Source organism: Phoxinus phoxinus (genome assembly GCF_949152265.1).
Source record: "Phoxinus phoxinus genome assembly, chromosome: 2".
NCBI classification, from domain to species: domain Eukaryota; kingdom Metazoa; phylum Chordata; class Actinopteri; order Cypriniformes; family Leuciscidae; genus Phoxinus; species Phoxinus phoxinus.
In genome coordinates, this window is record NC_136877.1 from 37,602,365 (window position 1) to 37,625,591 (window position 23,227).

The 23,227-nt window shown below is 36.5% G+C and overlaps 2 protein-coding genes across 3 annotated transcripts in view; one reads left to right on the forward strand and one right to left on the reverse strand.

The window, feature by feature from the left end:
• Window positions 1–3,815: 3,815 nt before the first annotated feature.
• On the reverse strand, window positions 3,816–14,742 carry copb1 (COPI coat complex subunit beta 1). Its single transcript, XM_079591403.1, has 22 exons — window positions 14,508–14,742; window positions 13,430–13,579; window positions 12,692–12,921; window positions 12,422–12,591; window positions 12,220–12,334; window positions 12,021–12,113; window positions 10,723–10,860; window positions 10,507–10,626; window positions 10,310–10,417; window positions 9,444–9,590; window positions 9,116–9,261; window positions 8,835–8,931; window positions 7,902–8,062; window positions 7,701–7,821; window positions 7,366–7,593; window positions 7,095–7,274; window positions 6,113–6,257; window positions 5,907–6,026; window positions 5,659–5,804; window positions 5,476–5,565; window positions 4,409–4,564; window positions 3,816–4,155 (listed from the first exon to the last, which is right to left on the reverse strand). The coding sequence occupies exons 2-22, from the start codon at window positions 13,518–13,520 to the stop codon at window positions 4,096–4,098; spliced, it is 2,862 nt and encodes a 953-aa protein (XP_079447529.1). The 5' UTR covers window positions 13,521–13,579; window positions 14,508–14,742; the 3' UTR covers window positions 3,816–4,095.
• Window positions 14,743–17,352: 2,610 nt separating this feature from the next.
• pde3b (phosphodiesterase 3B) overlaps window positions 17,353–23,227 on the forward strand; it is a 56,780-nt gene continuing 50,905 nt past the window's right edge. For both annotated transcript variants that reach the window (XR_013800523.1, XM_079638040.1), the window contains exon 1: window positions 17,353–18,420. Coding sequence is in view for 1 of the 2 variants with exons in the window: in XM_079638040.1 (XP_079494166.1) it covers window positions 17,527–18,420 (894 nt within the window). In the remaining variant the exon portion in view is untranslated. The remainder of the gene's footprint in view (window positions 18,421–23,227) is intronic.

A 23,227-nucleotide genomic window follows, 5' to 3' on the forward strand; every position in this document is an offset into this window, starting at 1 on the left:
AGGACAACCAGTAACACAGCACCTGTGTGTGTGATAAATATAACAATTAAGTCCCTTCTCCACCCACTTGTAGTGCAGGGTCTATAATGGAGCTGTTTATTTCCACAGCTGCAGTAGACACTACTTACTCAGGCTCAGTCTATCTCAGCACAATGACCCTAAAAAAAAAACTCAATGTGAATCAACAGAGTAAGAATTTTTACAACATGAGGAAGCATCAGCTGTGAAATGTAAATCCTGTGAATACTACACCACTGAACTCCATGAATGCCATTGTTAAAGGGGTCATGACATCCGAAGTCTGACTTTCCTTGATCTTTTGACACATTAAGGTCTTTGCACTATTTAAACATCCTGCAAGTGTCATAGCTTAAAACTTCCTCTTCATTGTAAATAAAGGAACAAGTTGGTGGTTTATTTTGAATGGTGTCCTGGATGGTGTCGGCGTGTCGCAGGATTTTGCTCGGAGCATTTAAATTGAAGATTGTTGTAAACGCAGCAAGAGTTCACAAAGAAACTTTTGTTGAAAGATGAAGCAGCCAACTGAACTTGATCGGAAGCAAAAAATGACCATTTCAGACAGAGGGTCAGAATGAGCTTTGAAAATAATATTTTTCCCACATTTATATTTGTTTGTTTTTTGCGCAAAACAAAAACTTTATGAACATTTTATACAATGTCAATAAAGTTTATTTTGTACAAAACAATTAAAAATAATAAATATTGTTATTTTTAATAATAGGCTAATAAATAATTTAAATCAAGGAACATGTTCATATAATAATAATAATAATAAACAAAAATCCATGTCATGATACTGTGGTTTGCATACTCTTTTTTTCCCCCACACGCATTGGTTTGCACGCTCTCTTTAGCAGTTCCTCAAACACAAACTGCCGGAAAGTTATTATTTGAGTAGCAGAATTAATCAATTCCCTTTGACTCCTCCTCTCGCCCCAGAGGAATTTCAGGAATTTCAATTAACTCGTAATCCAGAAGTCCAAGATTCACAAGGTCCCACTGCAGTCGCCGAGAGCAAAGAAACGACAGGAGTTCTTTCCACCTCCCACAGTCCGGGGAAAAGAAGATAACCAGTGTACACATTACATAAAACATCTGAGCATTATTATTTTTCCTGCAAGAAATGTCAATCTTATCTACAGTACTTCTGAACACCCTTTATAAAGTGTACCAGAGATCATCATTTATTCTGCTTTTATTGGGAGTATAAAATCTCTGGGTGATGTCACCTCAAGAGCTTTTGCCAGCCTCACCCTTCTCATTTAAAATGACTTATTCCATATCACTACCGTTCACAAGTTTGGAGTCAGTACAGTAAGTATCATAAGGCTGCCTTTATTTGATCAAAAATACAGTATTACAGTAATATTGTGAAATTGTATTATTTATGTTTTCTATTTGAATATATTTTAAAATGTGATATTCCTGTGCTGGCAAAGCTGAATTTTCAGCAGCCATTACTCCAATCTTCAGTGTCACAAGAAACAATTCTTATGTGCTGCTTTTTTATAGGATTATTTAATACAGTTCAAAAGAGCAGCATTTACATGAAATATTTTGTACTGACCCAAACATTTAAACAGTAGTGTATGCAGTATTACACATATGACATACAGCCATAACACTCTCTTGCGAGTGCAATACTGCTTTTATACAACAGTTTATCCAGTATCATGCAAGAGGAAAATTAATACATAATACAAGTAAATCAAAGGAACAAAAACCTCTTAATGCAAAAGTCAAAACAGTCCCATTATGACTCACATCACGGAACATTTTCATTCTTACTGTGCATGTATGATTAAATGTCACCTACTGTGTTTGTTTGTAATTTCAAAACAGAAACCGTAGCCTATAGCTTTGTCATTTTGTGATTCACCATTCAGTTAGTCATTATAATGACAATAGTGCAGCATTTTCAAAGGGTGCTTGATGAGAAGGCGATGATACTAAAACATACAATTATACTTACTTTTAGGATTTGCCAGAACACTGATCTATTACAATGCAGTGTTTATAAGGAGATATGTAAACCAGTTGAACTGTGCCCAGATTGTAAAACTCTCCTCTTGGCCTCATGACATCACAAGCAAATATGACTATTTATTCAAACAGTGTTTTAACTGAATATCAAATATAATGGAAGGCTTGGATTATATAATGAAACTGTTATAAGCAAGGGTGGCAATTTTGAAAGAACTTTTACAGTGTAGAGGTTTTCTCTTGTTTCACAATCAAGTGATTAGACTTCTTTGTATTGATGTATTGAGCACGTTCAAATGTTTGTCTTACGTGAGCAAGAGGAGCTGACAAGTTACAATATTGATCAAAGTCTCGTTCTGAAAAGGCATTTTCAGGAAAAGAGCTGACGTGTAAAGATGTCAAAGAAACCAATCAAGCTCCAGCTTTGTGTCACAGAGTCTTGAGTGCTTGAATTATGACTTGTGCTCAGAAGAAATGGAATAACAGTTATACGTTCAGATTTTGCACAAAATTTGAAGCCGTCTACTTTACATTTTGTGAAAAAAAATTGTGCGAATGTGCAGTACAAGCCTAACTTCTCTTTATTTATAGTGCTTGCTTAGAACTTTATTACCGCATTTTCATTGGCTATTATTTTATTACATGTATAACAATATAAATCTGGGAAACTCATAAAACTCCGTTAATATCATTTTTATGTGAGTAATGTAATGTTCCTTATAAAGAATAATGGAATTAAATGCATGACTTGCATATACTAACATCAGCGCTTTTCACACCCATCTCTCCCACTCTGCATGAACCTGGAAGCTACTTAGATCTAATGTATCATTTACATCAAAAACTGCTCCCACTGCACTTTATGAGACAATGACTGGTGACCAGGTGAATGCAGTGACTACATACACTTCCGTTTAAAAGTCTGGGGTCAGATAATACTTTCATTCTGCAAGGATGCAATAAATGGATCAAAAAAGGCATTTATATTGTTGCAATAGATATCTATTTCATACAAATGCTGTTCTTTTGAACCCTCTCAAAATTGTCAATGGTGTTGCGTTTCCTCGAAAACCTCGTGCAAAATGTTTTGCGTTCTTCAACAAACCATTTTGCGAGCGAACAGTTTCTCGAGGGAATGCAAAACTTTTGAGAGCAAATGCAAAAGCATTGTAAAAAAAATTCCTCCCATCTCACATTTTTTCCATCACAATGTCCCATTAGAGGCTCTACGTTGATAATAAGAAATATTTCTTGAGCACCAAATCAGAAATTACATTGATTTCTGAAGGATCATGTAACACTAGAGACTAAAGTAATGATGCTGAAAATTCAGATTTGCCATCACAGGAATAAATTACATTTTAAAATACATACAAATAGAAAAAGGTTTTATTAAAATGTAATAATATTTCACAATATTGCTGTTTTTACTGAATTTTTAATCAAATAAATACAAATGGTAAGTATTGGACCCTTCTTTCAAAACACATTTTTATTTTTATTCTGGCTCCTTATCAACTCAGGGCAAAGCCATGACCTTGACGCCTTCGTCCTTAATATTATTATGCATTACGTAGACATGAAAGTTATGACTGACCACAAGTCTTATGAGTCCAAGTCATCTAAGAGGCAGGAGACCATAACAAATTCTCAAGATTCCAGAAGATTTTCTTCAAGAGAACACATCCTTTGTTGTGTCAACTGTAGTTTGAGGGCAGTACTGTTCTTTTACTTACAAGTGACCCAATTCATAAAAAAGGGTCATTGTAACACTATTCGTTCAACAAGAGAATAAAAACGCTTTCGTGGTATATGGTGTGCAATGTTTATTGAAACATGATTACAGATGAACAGGGTCAATCCCTTTTAGAGCAGTTAAGAATCGTGTTGGTAGAAAATGTCAAAATAATCCCCTTTAGACATATTTTATGGGATTGAAGAGCTTAGAGCTTGGTCACAAAGCACTGCATGTGTACGGCAGTCTGGAGGGACACAAACAAGCGATAGCGAAAAAAAGACAAGACGTAGGATAACCGTAACGCTTTTTAGTCGAATCTCGCCCTTTGACTGGATGGCCTCAGTCATTGAATTTTACGAGTGAGACTTCTTCTGAGAGAGGTTGATCTTGTCACCCAGACTCAAAGCCATACCCTATTGAAAAAAACAACAAAGAGGAGTTATCAATCATGCAGTAAAACATCACATATGGAGATTCAAAAAACACACAAAGGCACATCAGGATAAAAAAACAAGTTATAAAAGAAGTTACTAAATCCATTACAGATATTATAAAACATTATCCATGCATGTAGGCACACAAATGCTAATCCAGCATTTAGTATTTACTATAAAGATCCAAATGCCTATTAATTAAACCGGTGCAAAGAGTAAAAAAAAAAATCACCTGGCTTTTGGCTCGGATGCGAATGTGTCCATTGACTGGGGCATCAGGTCCCATGTGGATTGGCTTTTCGATGCTTACGTTTGCAAGGGCATCCTCTCCAAATATAGAGCGAGCATACAGATTTGCTGCCATGAAGCCACAGATACCGGACAGGGCCTGAGTTACAAAAGATTTTTTTTTAGATATGAATGTAAATGTATTATTAAATCATAGAGGGGTTTACTCAGTGTTTGGTAGCAACTGATTACATGTAATCTGGATTTCGTAATAAGATTCCAAAAAATTAAGTTACTTGTAATTAGATTATATTACATTTTAAAATACTCGTAATAGGACTACATTACTTTTTTTATTGATTACATGTTATTCTCACAATGGCAGTAAATGATTCATAATTCATTGATTCTCTCAATTACTTTTTGTTTTACATTTCCCTTTCTTAAAAAGCTGCTTATATACACGTTCAGAAGGTCTTCCAGGTTTGTGGAATTGCACACGATCTGATCACTGAAAACTGAATCACGCAGCAGATCACTGGATTTACAGAAATCATCTGACCTTTAAGAAGTGTTTTCTCAACATTGCATATCTAATCAGCTCCTGACGAACACATTTATTTGAATTATCACTCAGTGAGTCATTTAACATGGTCTTTGGAAGACTTTAGTATTTCAAACTAATTAAAATATACAAATTCACTTAAATTTCATACTTTTTTTTTTAAACTCACAAGTTTAATTCAGTTCCATCACAAACCCCAGTCTGGGAAACCCTGACGTAATGTAATTTTTATTGCACTTCATGTTGTAGATAAAGCATGGAAATTATTTTTGTAACTTCCATGGTAAAATATTATCCTATTCAAAGTAATGTGATAAACAAGTTAGGGGAAAAGTAATCTCAAAGTAATCAAAAAGTAGCCAGATTATAATGACCTTAAATGTGTAATGTAATGGATTATATTACTAACTAAAACTGTCATGTAATTTGGAATCAGTAACCGACTACAAATTGTAAGTAATGTGCCCAGCAGTGCGTTTACTCTTCTCATCAAGCGAGTATTGTACCTTCTCTGGGGTCAAGCACTTCATGTTGGTGGAGCCAAGAATGTGTTGGAGATACTCGGTCAGATCTGTGATGTTGGTGTTGACGGTAACCTGTGTGGAAACAAAACAGAACAAATTCCAGCAAGCAGAAAGGAGATTAACGTAGCAGTTATCCACAAAGAATTCACCAGTTCCCAAACTTGCCTTATTTTCCCACTCAAATTCAGCCCACATCTGTCTGAACTCAGCATCTGTGCAGGAGGCCGGCTGAATGTAGTCCATGATGTCAATGTGAATGTCGCTGAGAACTACGCAATTTCTGTCACTGGCTGCTCCTGATACATCATATACTGCAAAATATATGTTTTTGATTATTGAAGTGATTCTAGGTCCTACCTCAATAACAAAATAGTACAGGTTTAAATTAGGATATCTACATATAGTCCACAAACCTATGTTTCCAAATATGATGCCATTCTCTGTGGAGGCCACTTTCACATTAGCTTTGATGTTGGCAAAGTCGTGAGGTGCCAATGTGAGAGGAGATGGTTTCTCAACCAATTTAAGATCACCTGGGGTTTGAGGAATACATTCAGTAAAACATACACCAAAAACACACTAACAAATTATTTTTATGGATGAAAGGAACAACTTGTACCAAGTGTTGCCAGCTCCAAGGTACAGTTCTGTAGGGTGTCGCTAGTCTGGTTAACAACCAGGACATCCAGGACGATGTCATACTGATTGACATGTACATAAGCTTCTGCGTACACTGGATCTGAGAAACCAGTCAATTGGGTGACCTGGAGGAAAACATGAGATGGTTCAGTCTAGGACATGGTTTTTAACCACAGGGCCAGGGCCCAATATGGGGCCTCAAGATAACCTAAAATGTTTTAAAACGAGACAAAACAAGCGATAAAAGCTAAAAATAAAAAGTTCATATTTTAACTCACTAGCTCAATAGCATTTCTTCCCTACCGCCCTGGATATATGAGGTAGCCTAAGTTTAAAATTGCCATTTCTGGACCTGGAAAAATCATGTAAATTAATGTTAAATAGAGTTGGATCATTGAAGAACATTCAGCTTTTAAAACTTCTGGAATTAGAAAAGGTATGTATTTTAATTATAATTATTTTAGTTACTTAAAAAAAAATAAAAAAAATATGGACACTCCTAGTTTCTGTACATTTAAAATGAGCACCGAAAACAAAACTTACAGCTGATGTACAAGAGCAAAGCTATTAGCATATATTGGAAGGGGGGCTTCAAATATTGCTGTGGTCTTGGAGTCAAAAAGGTTGAGAACCACTAGTCATGGTAATCTAACTGATAAACAAATGCACAAAAAATATAAAAGCTATTAATACATTGTAATAAAAAAGATCAAAACAACAGCAATTCCAATGCTTTGCTGAAGTATGGAACTATTATATTGTGAGATGCTGTAAATGGACGGAACATTCTTGAGGCTCCCGTCTGATGTGACATTTTAGTGTTACAATTCCCACCAGATGAACCAACATGCCCTCTGGTGGTAAAAGATGACAAACTACAAGCAACCTTTCCAATTGTGTCACTATCATAAAAATACGGCTTGTACAGATTAAAAAAGATATAAATAAAATCCTCCAAATACCTTATTAAGTTTAGAAGCCAGAGGGTCTGCGGCTTCTTTCCTCTGAGTATTGCCCATCGCGGCCAGCAGACTGAGTTGGAATTGATCTTCTTTGGACGCCATCTCGCTCTTAGCGGTCAGCTGCATGAAGGAGATCGGATCATCCGCCTGAACAGTCACGTTACGCTTCTCAGACTCTTTCTGATAAAACAAGAACAACAACATCATTCAATATCATGGTCACAAATTATGATCTTTTCATCTTTAAGACATTTTCCAACATTATATATACCTTCTGAGATAGTTTCTCTTCCTCCAGTCTTACAGTGAGCATATGGGACAGGGATCTGCGGCACTCTTTGTTAAAGATGTCGTTCATGAGGGGTGAGCATTCGGACAGGACTTTAAGGCACAGCGAGATCCGTTCCACGTCATCATCGGTGATGGGCTTCTTGGGTAGAGACGACTTGCCCAGATGGAGCACAGTGGCCATGAACAGCATGGCCTCTGCCACAAAGGACTAAAAACAGCAAAATAACATTTATTCTACCACAATTAGACACATGAATAATTAAATTGACAGTTTAGTTACTTTTCATGGAATTAGGAGTTTTTAAATTAATTTACATTTTGTCTTTTTTTGTCTTCGGCAAGGGCAACATAGCGCAGGGCCACTTTGGTGAGGGTGGTGGCCAATGAGGCAGCAACATAAAAGTCTCCATCCATCAGGAAACCCCTTAGAGGAGGCCTACAGAATATAAAGGGATATTTTAGAGATGTAATACGGAGGACTATCTCCATAATGTATCTGTAAGGGGAGATAATCACCTGTCCTCTTCTTTCTTGGATGGCCTGCTGCTACTCAGGGCACTCTGAGTGACGTAGGTGCCCATTTCTGTCACCAGCTTAGGAGCTGGAGTTGCAGTCATCTCCTCCTCAGGTTTCACCTCTCCAGACTCCTTCTTCAATTCATTCTCCACGATTGGTATCTGAATAAGAAGACATAACATAAAACTATTTAATGTTTGAAAGCACTATAAGGTGTAGAGACATTTATAGAGGATGTTAATCGCAATTTTGCTAATATTTAAAGAGTCAGCTGTATCTCAGTTTTAGATGTATATTGTGCACTGTATCATTCACACTATTGTTTTCTATAAAACTGCATATTTTGATAAATAACTAACAGTATTATATTAATATAGTAGTAGTAGAATTGTTTTTTTTAAGGGGCCTCACAGTTTCTGACAAATTAATTTCCATGACTTTTCCAGTCACTTGTGACTGAATAAGGATTAAAAATTTTTTTTTTACAGCATTCACACTCGCAATAATAGTTTCTATCCAAATAAACAGTTTTCTAGTATTATACCATCTGTAGAACTTTTCATAACCTATTAAAATAGTAATTTTAAAGAACTTTCCAGACCTGGAAATCACATTTTTTAAATTCCCAAATATTTCCAGAACCATGTGAACCCTGAATATAGAATATTAAAATTGTATTATACAATAACATATTTATGTCCTTATTTCACCGCATTTTGCATTGCAACACTATTTAACGCTTGAGCCTTCCACTCAATTTAATTTGCCTTGATATGGTTAATATCACTCTGAAAGAATTCATTTGACATTTCAGTTGTCCGAATTCATTTATGCCTTGTTTCAGACAAGTGACACCTTCATGACACATTTTCATGACACTTTAATGACAAGCTTTGGATGTGAGAAAGCGATTCAATTTGATGCACTACAGACCTCTCCCAAAGATCGACGGACTTCTGTCATGACACTCTGGATGTCCTCTTTAGTGCTGCAATATTCACCCAAGATCCACAGAGCTCCTCTGTAAATCCTGCAACACAAAAGTCCTTTTTAAAAATCACTGCAATGCATCACAATCCCCTTTACAACACTAAACTGGACAAAGTACTATCAAGCGGTCTAGAATGATACACCAATTAAGTTTTCATATACAGATGATTTATGTAATTGGATTTATCAAACTTCTAAGGAAGCAGTTAGAAAGCATCTCTTACTTGACCGTCTTGATGGCGTGGAAAACCTCCAGCATCTTCTCAATGATGAGAGGTCTAAGGTTGTCAAACCTCTGAATCGCCTCACGCACAAACTCCAGCACATCGGCTGCGGCCGCCTCATTAGTGTCACTCAGGAACTCCATCAGCTGTGGCCACACAAAACACAAGAAGTGAATTTAAGAGAAAAGGGCTAGATGTTTTCATAGTAAAAGTTAAATAGTCCACCGATCTAGTGAAGTGTGTAACTTCAATTTCTTTTCTAGTACAGTATATTTTGAAATAATTTAACTGTAAAAAAGCATTCTGAGTGTTCAGTCAGTAGACGTACCACAGGGATGACATTGGCTGCCATGTCAGGGAAGCGCACGCTACACGAGTGGAGAGTGCGAACAAGCAGCTGCCTGTACTTGTCTGTGTCTTCATGCTCTGTCACATTGTTGGTTTTGATGACTTCTTTCTTTAGCACTATAACCAGCTGCAGAAAAATAACAATTCAGGCACTTCGCTTTAATAGTTCAGTGAAATTAGTTAATAGTAATTATTTGTCATTGTATAAAATACTTTGATTTTGTACATTGTATCTTCTTGATCTTATTTCTCCATATAAAAAGAGAAAACGGGATCCAGGATGTCAAGCGACAAACTAAGAAAAAAAGCACTAATAAAGTAATAGAATGGCAAATTATGGAGCTTTTACACTAGACTTTGAGTATGCGAAATTGCTTTGGACCATGCAATAAACGAGATATGACGTCACAAACCAGCAGCTTTACAGTTTGTGTACTTTTTTTAATTTAGCAAAGAGGTCGAGTCATGACGTATCATTCTATTGGTCAAATCAACGTGATGCAAACCAAACTTGTCCACTAAACTTGACCTTTAGAACGCAGCAAAATGTGAAACTTCTTTGCATGAGCTTGTGTTTCCGGTCTCCTTCATTTGTCAATGGAATGAAAAGTGGTGTGACCACCCCTTAAGTCATACAGACTACTTTTATAGTGCTTTTACGGTTCTTTTTGGCCGTTTACAGTCCCTGTTCACTTTCATTACATGGAAAAGAGTGGCCAATAGATTCTTCCACATTTCTCCTTTTGTGTTCCACTTAAGAAAATAAGTCATACAGGATTGAAACGACATGAATAAATGATGACAATCCTGACTATCTATTCCTTTAAATGGCATTTCGTCACACACCTCCTCCACATTGCGGGATGACACCAAGTCCAAGGCCAGCTGTAGGGTCTTCTTGCGGACCTCAAGATCGGGAGTTGTCAAAACCCTCAGAATATCCATCACAAGGTCCTACGAGCAGAACAAAGCACCAAACGTCCTGTTACTGGTCTCATTTGTGGAACGAATGGCTCCAAAAGAGGTGATGAACTCATGTGTACCTGCAGCACACGCTCATGTGTGGGGTGTTCCTTCAGCTCAATCAGCCGGTCCAGAACAATGAGCTTCACGTTGTTGTCGCTCTCTTTAATGATCAGATCAATGTAGCACTGAGCAGCAGCCTGAAACAAAGAACATTCAACCAATGTCATTCCACTTTATTTCCTACCATGCAGAAAACTTATATATGGGAACAACCCTGGTGTTAGACACTGTACCTTGATGGCGGTGGGAGCGCTGGACAGAGTAACCAGAGTTCCAGCTGCTTCATATTTTACAGCAGGACTGGATGACTGCAGTAGGTTGTATATACAACGGATGAAACGAGCTCTCTCTGATGGGTTGGCATGGCAGACCTAAACAAATGTAGAGATATAAAATAGACACAGTGAGAAGACTGTTTTCTATAATCCAGACCAGTGATTCCCAACCCCTGCGTCCTGGCATACTAGTCACGTTTCATTTAATTACTACTTTTAATGTAATATCGAATTTGAATATGCCATTTGAAGCAATGCATGTTGTGCAATTTTGTTATTTTAGTGCTTAGTGATGAGCCGTGGGATTTTTTAGTCAAAACTGTGCCGTCACCAAAAAAAAAAGAGAGGTTGGGAAACATTGATCTAGACCACCGGATAATATGCAGTGTGCATACATACACAGCATAATGCTGAAGAGCTCAGCATTTAATTAATTAAGCATGAGGAATAACTGTGCTGTTGATGACAGCAGTTCTTTAAAAGAGTAGTTCATCAATAAATGTGGATTATAGCACAAAAATTGTTTGGACCACCTTCATTGTGTTTTTGTCCCTTTAGAGCTTAACAGCTCATGGTCACCATGAACTGTTGTTACACATAAAAACAAGTAATGTTCTTTTTTTAAAATACAGCTTTAGGACGACATTAGGGTTAGTAAAAACACATTGATATTCATGATGTATTCTTTCACCCTTATTCAAGCGTTTAAGAAGCCAAATGTTACATAAAAAATGCAGTGCTGAGAATTTAAGGCTGCAAAATTTAACCACTATATGGTAATTGAAAAAGTTTTGAATTCTTAACACAATTCGGCCATGAAAAGTTAATAAATGTCACTATTTGACCATTTTAAATTCCAAGCAAAGCTTATATTAAATGTAATATAGTAAACGTATATAAAAGTAATATCATTGAGACAATAATTCTTTTTTTTTTTCACTGAGACAATAATGACGAAACAGCTCAGAAAACACTTGATAAAATTGGAATAAGAAATTAAGAAATATTAGAAAATATTACATATCAAATACTTGTTTTGCAAATAGATAAATTTGTTCTAATACTGTGTCAGCTGGCTGGTGACATTTTGTGTGACTGTTGTTGTGATCAATATTAGAGTGTCAGCAACTGTTGTGTTTACCCATATTTAAAGAAAATTCAATATTTAATTGCTTTATACTTACAAAGCAATTCTACTACACTGGGTCTCTGTGGGTTAAATAATTATTATTTTAAGATATGAATAGACACCTCACCTTATAAATGAGTTCCACAATGACGAGCTGTAGAATGTCTCCGAAAGTATGCACCTGATCAATACATGTGCTTAGGTAGTCCAGAGCTCTATCCTGCAAAAATATATTAAAAGAACAGCTACTTAGCTTCATGAGATTCATTCTTGTAACAAAAATAATATAAAATAATAATTGTTATTATTAATCAGACTGTGTATACCTGATCTGCATGAATCAACATCATAAAAGCATTTCTCTTGCAGCTTGCATCTTTCTCATTTACAAGAAAATCATGAATCAGCTCAGGAGCATCTGGGATCAAATGCTCAAAGTTCCTATAAAAAATAAAATAAATAAATAAATATGAAATTGGTCTCTGATGTTTGTCTCTCACTTGTGCACACAAATATCCATCAACACACCTGTAGATAGTGTAGATGGCCAGGACTGCATTGCGTCGTACGTAGCTGTGACGGTGTTCCAGACAGGCGCGGATCGCTGGCATAAGGGGCTCCAGCAGCTCAGATTCCTTCAGCTTGCACAGGAAGCGCAGGGTAGAGCCACGGATGAACTCATTGGGATGCTGGAGATCCTACAGATGCATAACACAATGGCATATTTCAACAAAGAAATAGACACAATATACCCTCACAATAAGCAATACACATTATAGCTCCATATTTCATGCCTACCTTCCTGTAGGCATCACAGACCAAGATCATCTCCTGAAGAAGTTTGCCATCAGGAGTAGTTTTGGGAACAATCTCCCAAAAAACTAGGAGTAGTTTCTTAATGGTGTGGTCCTGCAGAGGCAGCACAAACCGAATGATGGTCATTAACAGGCCTGGCAGTTTCTCTCCATTCAGGATCATGATGATGACCTTCTTCAAAGCCTCGGTCTTGGCTTTGATTTCTCCCTTTTCTGTTTTGACAAAAATAAAAGAGGAAAACTGTTAGGGTGCATTTTAACCCCCACATTTACCACCTTTCAAAATGTTGGGGTCAAAACTTTTATTCAGCAAGGATGCATTTGCATTACATTGATCAAGAATGACAGTCAAGACTGTTCTAAATGATTTAGGTTTAAAATAAATGCTGTTCTTTTGAACATTTAATCAATCAAAGCATATTAGAACAATTTCGGAAGGATTGTGTGACACTAAAAACTGGAGTATTGGCTGCTGAAAAATGTAGCTAAGGAATAAATTACATTTTAAAATATTTAAAATGGAACATTATTATTTTTAGATTGTAATAATATTTGATACTAATATTATTGTTCTTACTGTATTTTTCATCAAATAAATGCAACAAGAGACTGTTCTCAAAAACATTTAAAATATCAATCGACCCCAAACTTTTAAAGCGATAGTGTGCATTAATGTGCATGAAAAAGGGGTTAATATCAAATTACTACACATGTATATTACCCAAATCAGCTTTTAAGCTGACTTCCGATGGAGGTTCAGAGTCATTGGTGACATTGATGAGGGTGTAACACACATTCTCCGCGGCTGTCATGATGTCAGCTCTTCTTCCCTTCACGAGACTCCACTCAGACAGAATGCCTATGAGGTTTCCTAAAACAAAGGTTACAAAATACATTAGTAAAAGTTCAAGTGAATAGTCATTTAATACCATAAACAAAACAAAACAAGCATTTGAAATGCAGTCTATAATGTTGTGTTTAATGTAACAACTTTGTTAAAATTATGTATATTGTTTGGTACTTTTATTCATGCACATTAAGTAGCCTGAGCACTGGCTCAAATAAAGCGCTATACAAATAAACATTTTTAATAGAAGTAACTCAATTCCATGTCACAGCAGGACATGTAATGTCAACTTGGTGGTGCCCATGAAGGACTACCAGCATCATGTAGAATAAAACCCATTTTCTGTAAGACTGTTATAACTGGAGTCACCTTATGTAAGTTACATCGTTTTAATACTATTTCCATAAGTTTTATATGTAAAATGTCTAGCAGCTACCTCTTCTCACGTATCTTGCACGTCAAAGAACACCTACACCATGATAAGTTACTACTAAGACGGTATATGTGCTACGTAAAGCAGAGCCCAACTATACATTCAACTAATGTTGACAAATCTAATGTTTTGGAGTTTATCTATCCTGTTAACAAATATTTTTTTTACCAATATCGTCAGAAGTCTCACGGTCTACGACAGCACTGGGATTCACTGAATTAGCAGCTAGTTTGAAAACCCTGAGCCAGCCGTAACAAAAGGCCGATTTGTACCATGTTGTGCATGTATTATAAACACGAAACGTATTAATATCAGCACTTCTGTCTAACGCATATAGATGACACAGTTATATTACTGATTGCGTGATCAATCGACATCACTGCTGCAGTAGCAGCTAGCACGCTAACAGTCTGTGATAAAAACGAACACAGACAACCGGTGATTATTGTCTGTGGCTTAAAAAAACAATAAATTCGATTTTTATGAATGTGCTTTCTTGTTAAGCTGTTCATTTATTACCTTTCAAATAGGTCTCAGGTCTGTCTCTTCTGTATGCGCATCCGTGTCTGGAGAGATTCCGATCCTTCCGAGTGACGTGGAACCTGACTGACTTGGCCACATCAATACTACAGAGAGCCAGAGGGATCACATTACACGGTTACGCAAACGCGAAAGTTTGTTGCAGCGATTACCTTCGTGGCTGTGGTGTGCGTCTGTTTGAGGTTATGTTCTACTGGTTTATACTGGATGATATTCTTAATTTGCCTTGTGTTAGTCAATATGTGTAAGGAAAAAAAACAAAGCCTAATATTTGTTGTGAAAAGGTTCGATAGTATAAGCTTCGTTGATCTGAAGGTTATTATAAAAAATAAATAAATTAAAATTCGTTAGCTGCTGTAAATAAAATCAACGTAAACTGAAATAAAATAATCTATCGTCAAGGCAACATTTCAATTAGATTTATCTTGATAGCCTACTAAAATAGCTAAATCTAAACCAGAAAAAAGACCCTAATAAAAACCATATAGACAAAAACAAATTAAAAATGTATAAAAACTTTATTTAAAATTAAAATGGAATATATAAAAACAAAAAGTAATTCAAAATATTAATACAAATCTCATTGATACTAAAACAATACACGAAACAGTAATGGCTAATAAAAATACATTTATAAAATATTCTGTCTCTTCTATCTCTAAAGTCTCTTGGCCAAAAGACAGGCCTGTTGAGATTATCTACACTAAGAAGATTTTCAGTAGCATTTTAGTTCTCTATTATATTTACCATTTAATCTAAATATTCAAATATTCTCTCATTGTTTTAACAATCAGAATAATATTGTAATATTAAATGTTAGGCCATATATATATATAGCCAACATTTACCATGTAACATTTTTTTCTTCACACTGTAAGAAATAAACCTAAAATACAGGCAATTTTCTACAGACATTTAGTTTAACCCTAAAACACAACACAATACAATGCGCAATTCAAAATACTTGAATAATCGATATGGAAAATTCCTTCATATCAACACAGGCCTACACTGAAGCCTTTACAGACTTTTTTTTAAGAGTGCATACATTTGTGTATGAATATCATGTCATAGGCTCATGCTGAACTGCTTTTCACCATAAAAACTTGGAAGATACAGTAGATCTTCACATGAGAATCACTGGTGGTTTTATTGACCACTTACGCAGTTGGAATCATGGAAAAGCTCTTAAGATAGCTGTGGGGATTGCAGCACAGAAGTGAAGTAAATGAGGTCAATTTCAATGCATTATGGAACCAGCATTAGTCTCCATCTTTTGAGATCATAATTGAACCATAATGCGAGAACCACAATTTCAAAACAATTTTCCAGCCAAATGCATGAATTGTTCTTGTTCATCAATATGGAATAAATATATTACTTTTTCATAAACTCATATCTGGATCTTTTTACAAACGTGAGTCATTTTAAGAACATTAAACAAACCATTCCTTGTGTTTACGCGTTAAGGGAAAGACTCTTCACAATACAGCTCCTTTTTACCTAAGCATTGGCATTGGAGGGACTTTCCCTTTTTTACAATACGTTTTTTAGGAAATAGAAAAAGAGGTTGACTGAACAAATACAAAAGGATCATGAGGCCATTTATGCCCCCATTTTCTATACTTTAATCGTATAATCTTAAGGTCAGTTCTGTCTTGCAAAAATAAAAGCTTCTGTATTAACAATGAATGTTGCTACAGTTGTTTGATAACTAAAAATAACACCGGAAAGGGATAAGGTAATGTATGTTCTAACACGTTCATGAATGTACAGGGGCTCTGTGGACTGATCCATTGGCAAGAAGGAATTTCTCTAAAAATATAAAACGTTTTTGGCTAAAACGTTACAATATAATACATTTTAGCATTTATTAATATTTGTTAATTTAATTTAATAAAAATAAAATTATTCATGTTAGTTCATGAACTAACTATAATGTTAACAAATACAACTTTGATTTTAAAAATGTATTAGTAAATGTTGATTAACATTAAGATTATAAAATTATAAATATTGTTAATATTGCTAACATTGTTCATTCTAGTGCAGTAAACTGTTTAAAAATGAAACCTTATAAAGTGTCACCATTATGTGGTTAATATCTTTGGTTGATATTTGGTAATATCATATTTGGTTTATTTTGTTGCTTTTTAATAGATGACATTGCACAGAATGCAAATTGAATCGAGAGACTCAACCAAAATTATCATAATATAATAATGATGTGTTTTGCAGTGTAAGACAGCATTTTAATAGGGGGTTGGGTTGGCTGAGATTCTGGAACCCCCATTTGTAAGAAACAAGACAACTTAGCTGTAGCATAATGTCTATGTTAGTGACCTCTTGTGGTGCTTATGCATTTAAACCATAAGGGCCTTTTGGCTCATGAACGGCGGAAAACGCGAATGGCAGAGAATACTCAATACTATTTACATTACTAAATACTGGCTAGCTTAATTATATGCTAGAATCGTATAACTATAAACAAACAGTAAAGAAAATTAATGTGTAGCCTAGCCTAGCTATAGGCATAACGTTACACATGACTCAGAAGTAGGCTATAGCCTATCTAATATAGGACACACTCACAAGCTCCCGTTTTAGATCTTAAGATACGCAACTTTCTACATATAATATATGTGTATAACTTAGCCGTCTATAGTATTGTTTAAATATTGCAATAACGGTAGTAAATCTGACTAAAATGAAAAAATACAGACATTGAAGGTGCGCGCGGTTTGGCTGCGCTGCAGAGAGCGCGCGCGTCTGTGTCTCGCGCTCTAGTCATTGTTACAAATTGTCGCACCTAGACGGCGACATAGAGCTCGAGTCTGCTAAAAAACAACAACATTTCAGCCTCTTTTCCTCCTGGCCAAAATGCCTGAGCACGTTTGAGTGACCATGGAGCGCGTTTGCCGTCATGTAGTGAAACGTTGACACACGGAGGATTTATTTCGAAGGAATGAAAGTTTAAAGAGCACGGAAGGAGGACAACATGGCTGTGCGGGAGGACGGAGAGGTTTTGCACAGTAAAATCAGACAGCACGATGGTGTTGTTGGCAATGCAAACAGCGCGGAGAGCTTCAGGAACGGCTATGTGAAGAGCTGCGTCACTCCGTTAAAACAAGACCATCCGAGGGGCTTTTTATTCAACGTCTGCAGGTTTTGCAACGAGGATATTTTCAAGTCCAAACTATTCCGCGGCTCGGCTCTCTACGTGGGAGCGCTGGCGGTTCTGGCGCTCTCCTGTTTCATTTCGAAGAGCTTTCAGAGTGAACACGGCGTCTCGGATCTGCGGACTTTCCTCTTTGATTTCTCACAGTCCATCAGTCCTTTATTCAGCATCGGCTGCGCGTATTTCTTTCTGACCCTCTACCTGAGGCGGACGAAGAGGGAGAGCAGCAGATGTTGGCTTTTGTCCTTACCAGCATCATGCTACTTGGGGGATTTGATGGTCTTGCGCTTGTTGCAGTGGGGAGAGGAGCACCATCAGATGCAAATGATGGGCAGGTTGCTGTTTGTGCTGGGCTGCGTGGGTCTGCTCACTCTCATCCCCACTCTTAAACTTAAGCACAGCGTCCTGATCCTGGTCTTCGCCAGCCTGGTGTGGCTGCTGTCCTTCACCAGCCTCGGCTGCCTGTCTCCGTCCCTCAGGCCGGTGCTGGCGTGTGTAGCGGGGGTCTCCGGCTCTCTGCTGGCGCTTTGTTTTGATCACTATTACCCACCGAGGGAGACAGCCGGCAGGATTCCTAACACGGAGGAGAAAGTTCCCGTCATCAGACCCAGGAGAAGGTCCAGCTGTGTTTCTTTAGGAGAGACGTCCAGCAGTTATTATGGCAGTTGTAAGATGCCCCGCAGACCTTCCCTGCCCTGTATATCGAGAGAACAGGTAGGGGCTGTTCATCAGCAGCACACACTGATCATGATAAACCAGTTGATGTATACCTTACTATAACACACATCATACCTTTAAAACTCATCATCATGCTCATGATGCACTTCATCAAACTTCTGACATTTCAAATGGTCCCATACAATTATAGTCCTAAGCCACACAAACACACTCCTCACACTTCACCAGAACACATCCATAGGCTAGGCTAATAAACTCTTGGTCTACACAATCTCAACACGTCCAGAGCAACAATCCATACAGTTTAAATCATGGATTTGACGGTATTAGCATTTTGGAGGCTATACACTGTTGTTTGGCCAGGTCTTAATGTTGTGTCAGTCACCTGTTGCCTATAGCTCCAACATTTATTTAGGCTTGATTGTTTCACTGTGATGGAGGAGTGAGCTTTTTTTCTTTCTTTGCCTTAACATTTAAGTTTAAAAATTGTTTGGTATTTTACAGTGACCATGATGTACATTTTGGGATGTTTCAAATGGATCAAATTGCTTTTAGGCCTAGTTAGTTATGTGAAGTCTTGTTGATTCAGTAGTCCAAAACAGGCTGTTTTGTTTAAAATATTAACTCTGTTAAAATATTTGGAATCCTTTTTTAACCATTTACAAAAACACATTTAATGAAAATGTCTGTTTTAGTCATATTTCCTTGTGGTCTCTTCTCAGTACCGCAGTAAAGCGTTTACATTTGATCCAAAAGATGTTATTACAGCACTCTTATAATGCTGGTCAGAATGGTGTGTTCGTACTGAAGTAAGAAAAAAAGGAGAAAAAAACATACACTAGGCTATTAATCATTGATTCAAACACGTGAAAAGTGGGGTATCACTCGTCCCAGTGTCTGTGCTGTAAATAGAGTATAGAGTTTTAAAAGTTTGCCGTTGATTGACTCTTCTTTTGCATTCTAGTGCGAAGTTAAAAGTTTTAACAAAAGTATTTGGCTTATGTTATGCGTGTGTGTGTGTGTGTGACATAATGGAAAATAAGCAGACAGTTTATTTAACTTTTTTTAGACGCATGCAATTTGTTATCTGCAAGTTCTATAAATATGGAAACTTTGTTAGTTCATTTAGTAGGATATGGTGCTTGCAGCTGTTTGATTTTTGAAACCTCAAGCTCACATTGCCCAAAAAGTCAGCCCTGGCCAAGGGTAAAGGGTCATGTTTAAACACTAAATTCAAGGTCATCAAACCTGTGTGGCTAAGTAAATATACTCTAACATTGTGGGTTTTCATGTAGTCATCCTGACTTGTTTCTGCAGGCAGTATTTCAGTGAATTGTAAAAACATAATTCAAATTTGGAATGAGCTATGCATGTTTTCCACACTAATTATAAAGAGTTTAGTCCTTTCTCTACTTGCTTGCACATAAAGCATTCACTTTGGGCTTCAAGTGATTTTGAGTGTGCTTTGAATGAGTGCACCGTTCCAGTCACGCTCACGAAGTGAGGTTTCAGTATGACCAGTTTCAGACTTTATTTTGACCTGTAAGCACCTGTTCTTACTGAGCAGCATCGGTTCTCTCTCATGGGGATCTGTAAGGACACCTCGAAGCAAAATATCAAACTAGAATGAAAGCGAATGGATTTTGCTAAGTTTGCCTGTACTCCCTTTTGTCCTAGTTTGAATTGCAACAGTATTTAATTCTAATGTGTGTCTGTTGTTTGTGCTCATTCAATATTTATGTTCAGTGTGCCATCATTACTAATGACAAATGTTTTGAAAATTGATGAGACCTTTTTAGAATGCACAGAACAACAAATAATATTGAGTCATCAGGCCATTATATTTACCCTAATGCTTTTTTTTATTCATGAATGTGTAAAAAACAAAAAAATTTTTACTAAAAAATGACATCCTTCTGTGCTTAATTTCAAGCCTTAAGCCAATCAAAAGGGAGCTGGAAAAGTGCATTTCAAAGCTGCACATTGAACACAGACATCTATGTGTGCTCATTTTTTTATTGAAATATAGTTGTTTTACAGTGAATTTTAAATAGGTGTTTTTGTGCAACTTTTCGGTCTTTTTTTCAGTTTGAGTCATGATGTGACATTGAGACACTGGTGTCTCAGTCTGATTCTCTGACTGTTTCTGATAGTTCAGCTCTTTCCCCTCGGTTCATACTCACACACGATCCCATTTATGGACCTCGTGAACAGCTTTTTATTATAATTTTTTTCAAAATACTGCTTCAGCTTAATTTTAACAAATGCACTTTATTTTAATTAACATTTAACATTGTTATTAATAGGAATACATTTTCATTTTATATTTGTCACAACTTTTAGTAGGTCTAGTACTGGTAAATTATATAGATATTTATTATTTATATTTAAAACTAAATATATTGTACAGACCTCAAAAGTGTGAGAGTGCAAGGTCATTGTCAGTTTTGAAAAAACGCCATGTGCAATTTGAAGTAAACAGGGTTATCCCACTTCATGTTCTCCTGTTAAATTCATTGCTATGCAAAAAAAGTGTAAACTAATAGACATTTCTTTGTGTTTTTTCTCCCACGACAGTGTCGTGATGTGTGAATTTTTTTTCTTCTCGGTTGTTCCGGTCAGTGCTGTGTCTCACGTATGGCCTCATGGCTTTTTCACTTGCACAGAGTGAGAAACGGCTCCAGTTCTCTCTTCAAGCCACCTGTGACTCATTGCATTTTCAGCCCAATGTTCGTCACAGCCTGAGCTGTGTTTAGAACCCATGGCAGGATTATGGCTCTTTTAAGAGAGACCACTATATGCGGTAGCCAGGCTGTTTGAAATGTTTATGTGGCTTGGATCTTTAAATCAGTTGATAATCATAACAAAGCCCAGTCACTTTTAACATAGCACATGAGAGCAATGATTATATTGTGGAGATGTTGGGGGCCGAGGAGCGAACTATACCTCATTCCTTTTTGTGGTGCACTTTCTGACAAAGCTAACTTTGAAGTTTAGATGAAAGTAATGCAGTTAGGTTAAATTTGGTTTATTCTAGTATCTAGGCCTATACATTATCAAACATTTTATAGTTAGTATTGAATTAAGCCCATACCAGTTCAACAACACGCATGATAAAACAAATTGTGTGTGCATTTTTGACAAGCTGAAATTGTCATCTGTGAAAAATGTGACTGTTTTCAAACTAAACTAGGAAGGAAGCATATCAGTTGTTTGCAGATCAGGTGAAGATGTTTGTTTTATTGGAGTCGCTGATTAGAAAGGATTTGTTTTTGTCAGGGTCTGTTTTTTTAAGGCCAAAATAACTATTGTAGTGCTGGTTAATTAGAACGTAATGAATCTTTAAGAAGCATTTCGTTGCTGTCGGATAGAAACCTTTTATATCCAAAAACGCTACTTTCCAGGAAATGGAAAAAACACTATCCCCTGTTTTCACAGACATCTTAAAAGTGGCGTTTCCATTCTATTTATGCTTTTACACAAATGTTTGACTCTGGTAGATTAACAAAAAGAGCCTAGGTTCAATTTTGGCGACAGTTACCCTTTAAACCTAGTCCCAGACTAAAATGCATGTTTGAGCTGTTTTAACTGAAAGCAACTTGCACTGACATATCTTAAAATCACTGACATATCTTTTGTTTTGTCTCTAGATGCACACCAGTAAGGCACGTTTATAAAAGCTACCTAAATGTCTAAGGCCTAATCCTGGCTTAATCTAAGCCCTGTTTGTGAAATCAGGCCAGTATTTTTAAAATAGTTAAACACAGCATTGGCATATTTGATATTGTGGCTTTATAGTCAGACGCTTGCATGTGTCATTATTATTAACATTTTACCAATATCAAGCACAAATTGAATTTGAGGATTTCGGATATATGTGTTTTGTCCGTCATTAGAACGACGTTTTCATCAACTTACAGTTATAAAGCTTACTGTAGCTATGTGGGCGCTCAGTTTTTTCTGTTGTTTGGCCAAAATCTCATGTCACTTAAGACAAAGTGCTACGGACAGGCTGTAATGGCTGTTAAGGCAGTAATTACTCTTCTCTGCCACTCAAAGACATTAGCCTTTATAAATATATATATAGTTTTTTTATTTGTTAAATGCTGTACTTTTTCAAACAACCAGTTATTTATTTACTCTTGCAGTGCAAACAAGCAGAGACGGTCCACAATATATGGTGACACTTCATTCAGATGTGTCATTCAAATGGAGTTATGAGGTTTTACCGCCGGTTTGAAGATCCAATGTAGTTACGAGGTTTAGTCACAAGCTCTTTTTTAATACTTTTCATTTGTTAAATATTTGCAAAACCCACAGAGAGACGTAAAGTGTGACCAATAGTAATGGTTAATGAAGAAAAAAAGCCAGAGGTGGACAGTAACAAATTACATTTACTTACTGTACTTAAGTACACTTTTTGAGTATCTGTACTTTACTTGAGTATTATTTTTTCTGGAAACTTTTACTTTAACTTCACTACATTTGAAAGACAAATATCGTACTTTTTACTCCACTACATTTCTGTCAAGGTCCTTGAGTAGAAAGTAGTAACGTCAGGGATGGTTTTGGTTGCAGGGGTTGCATTTTGGTTGGAAATGAAAGTCTGGTTGACGTCAGAACTCGACTGATGTTGGTTTCTGACGTCAACCGATTTTCAACCACAATACAACGTCTGTCCAACGTTGGAGATTAACGTCAATCTGACATTGGATTCTGACATCAACATGATTTTAATTTTCAACGTTTGGTCTGCTCTTCTAAATGCAAATTTTGTCATTGTTTCTGAACACACTAGCTTATAGATAACAGTAAGACTAACATATTCATACTAAAAGCCAAA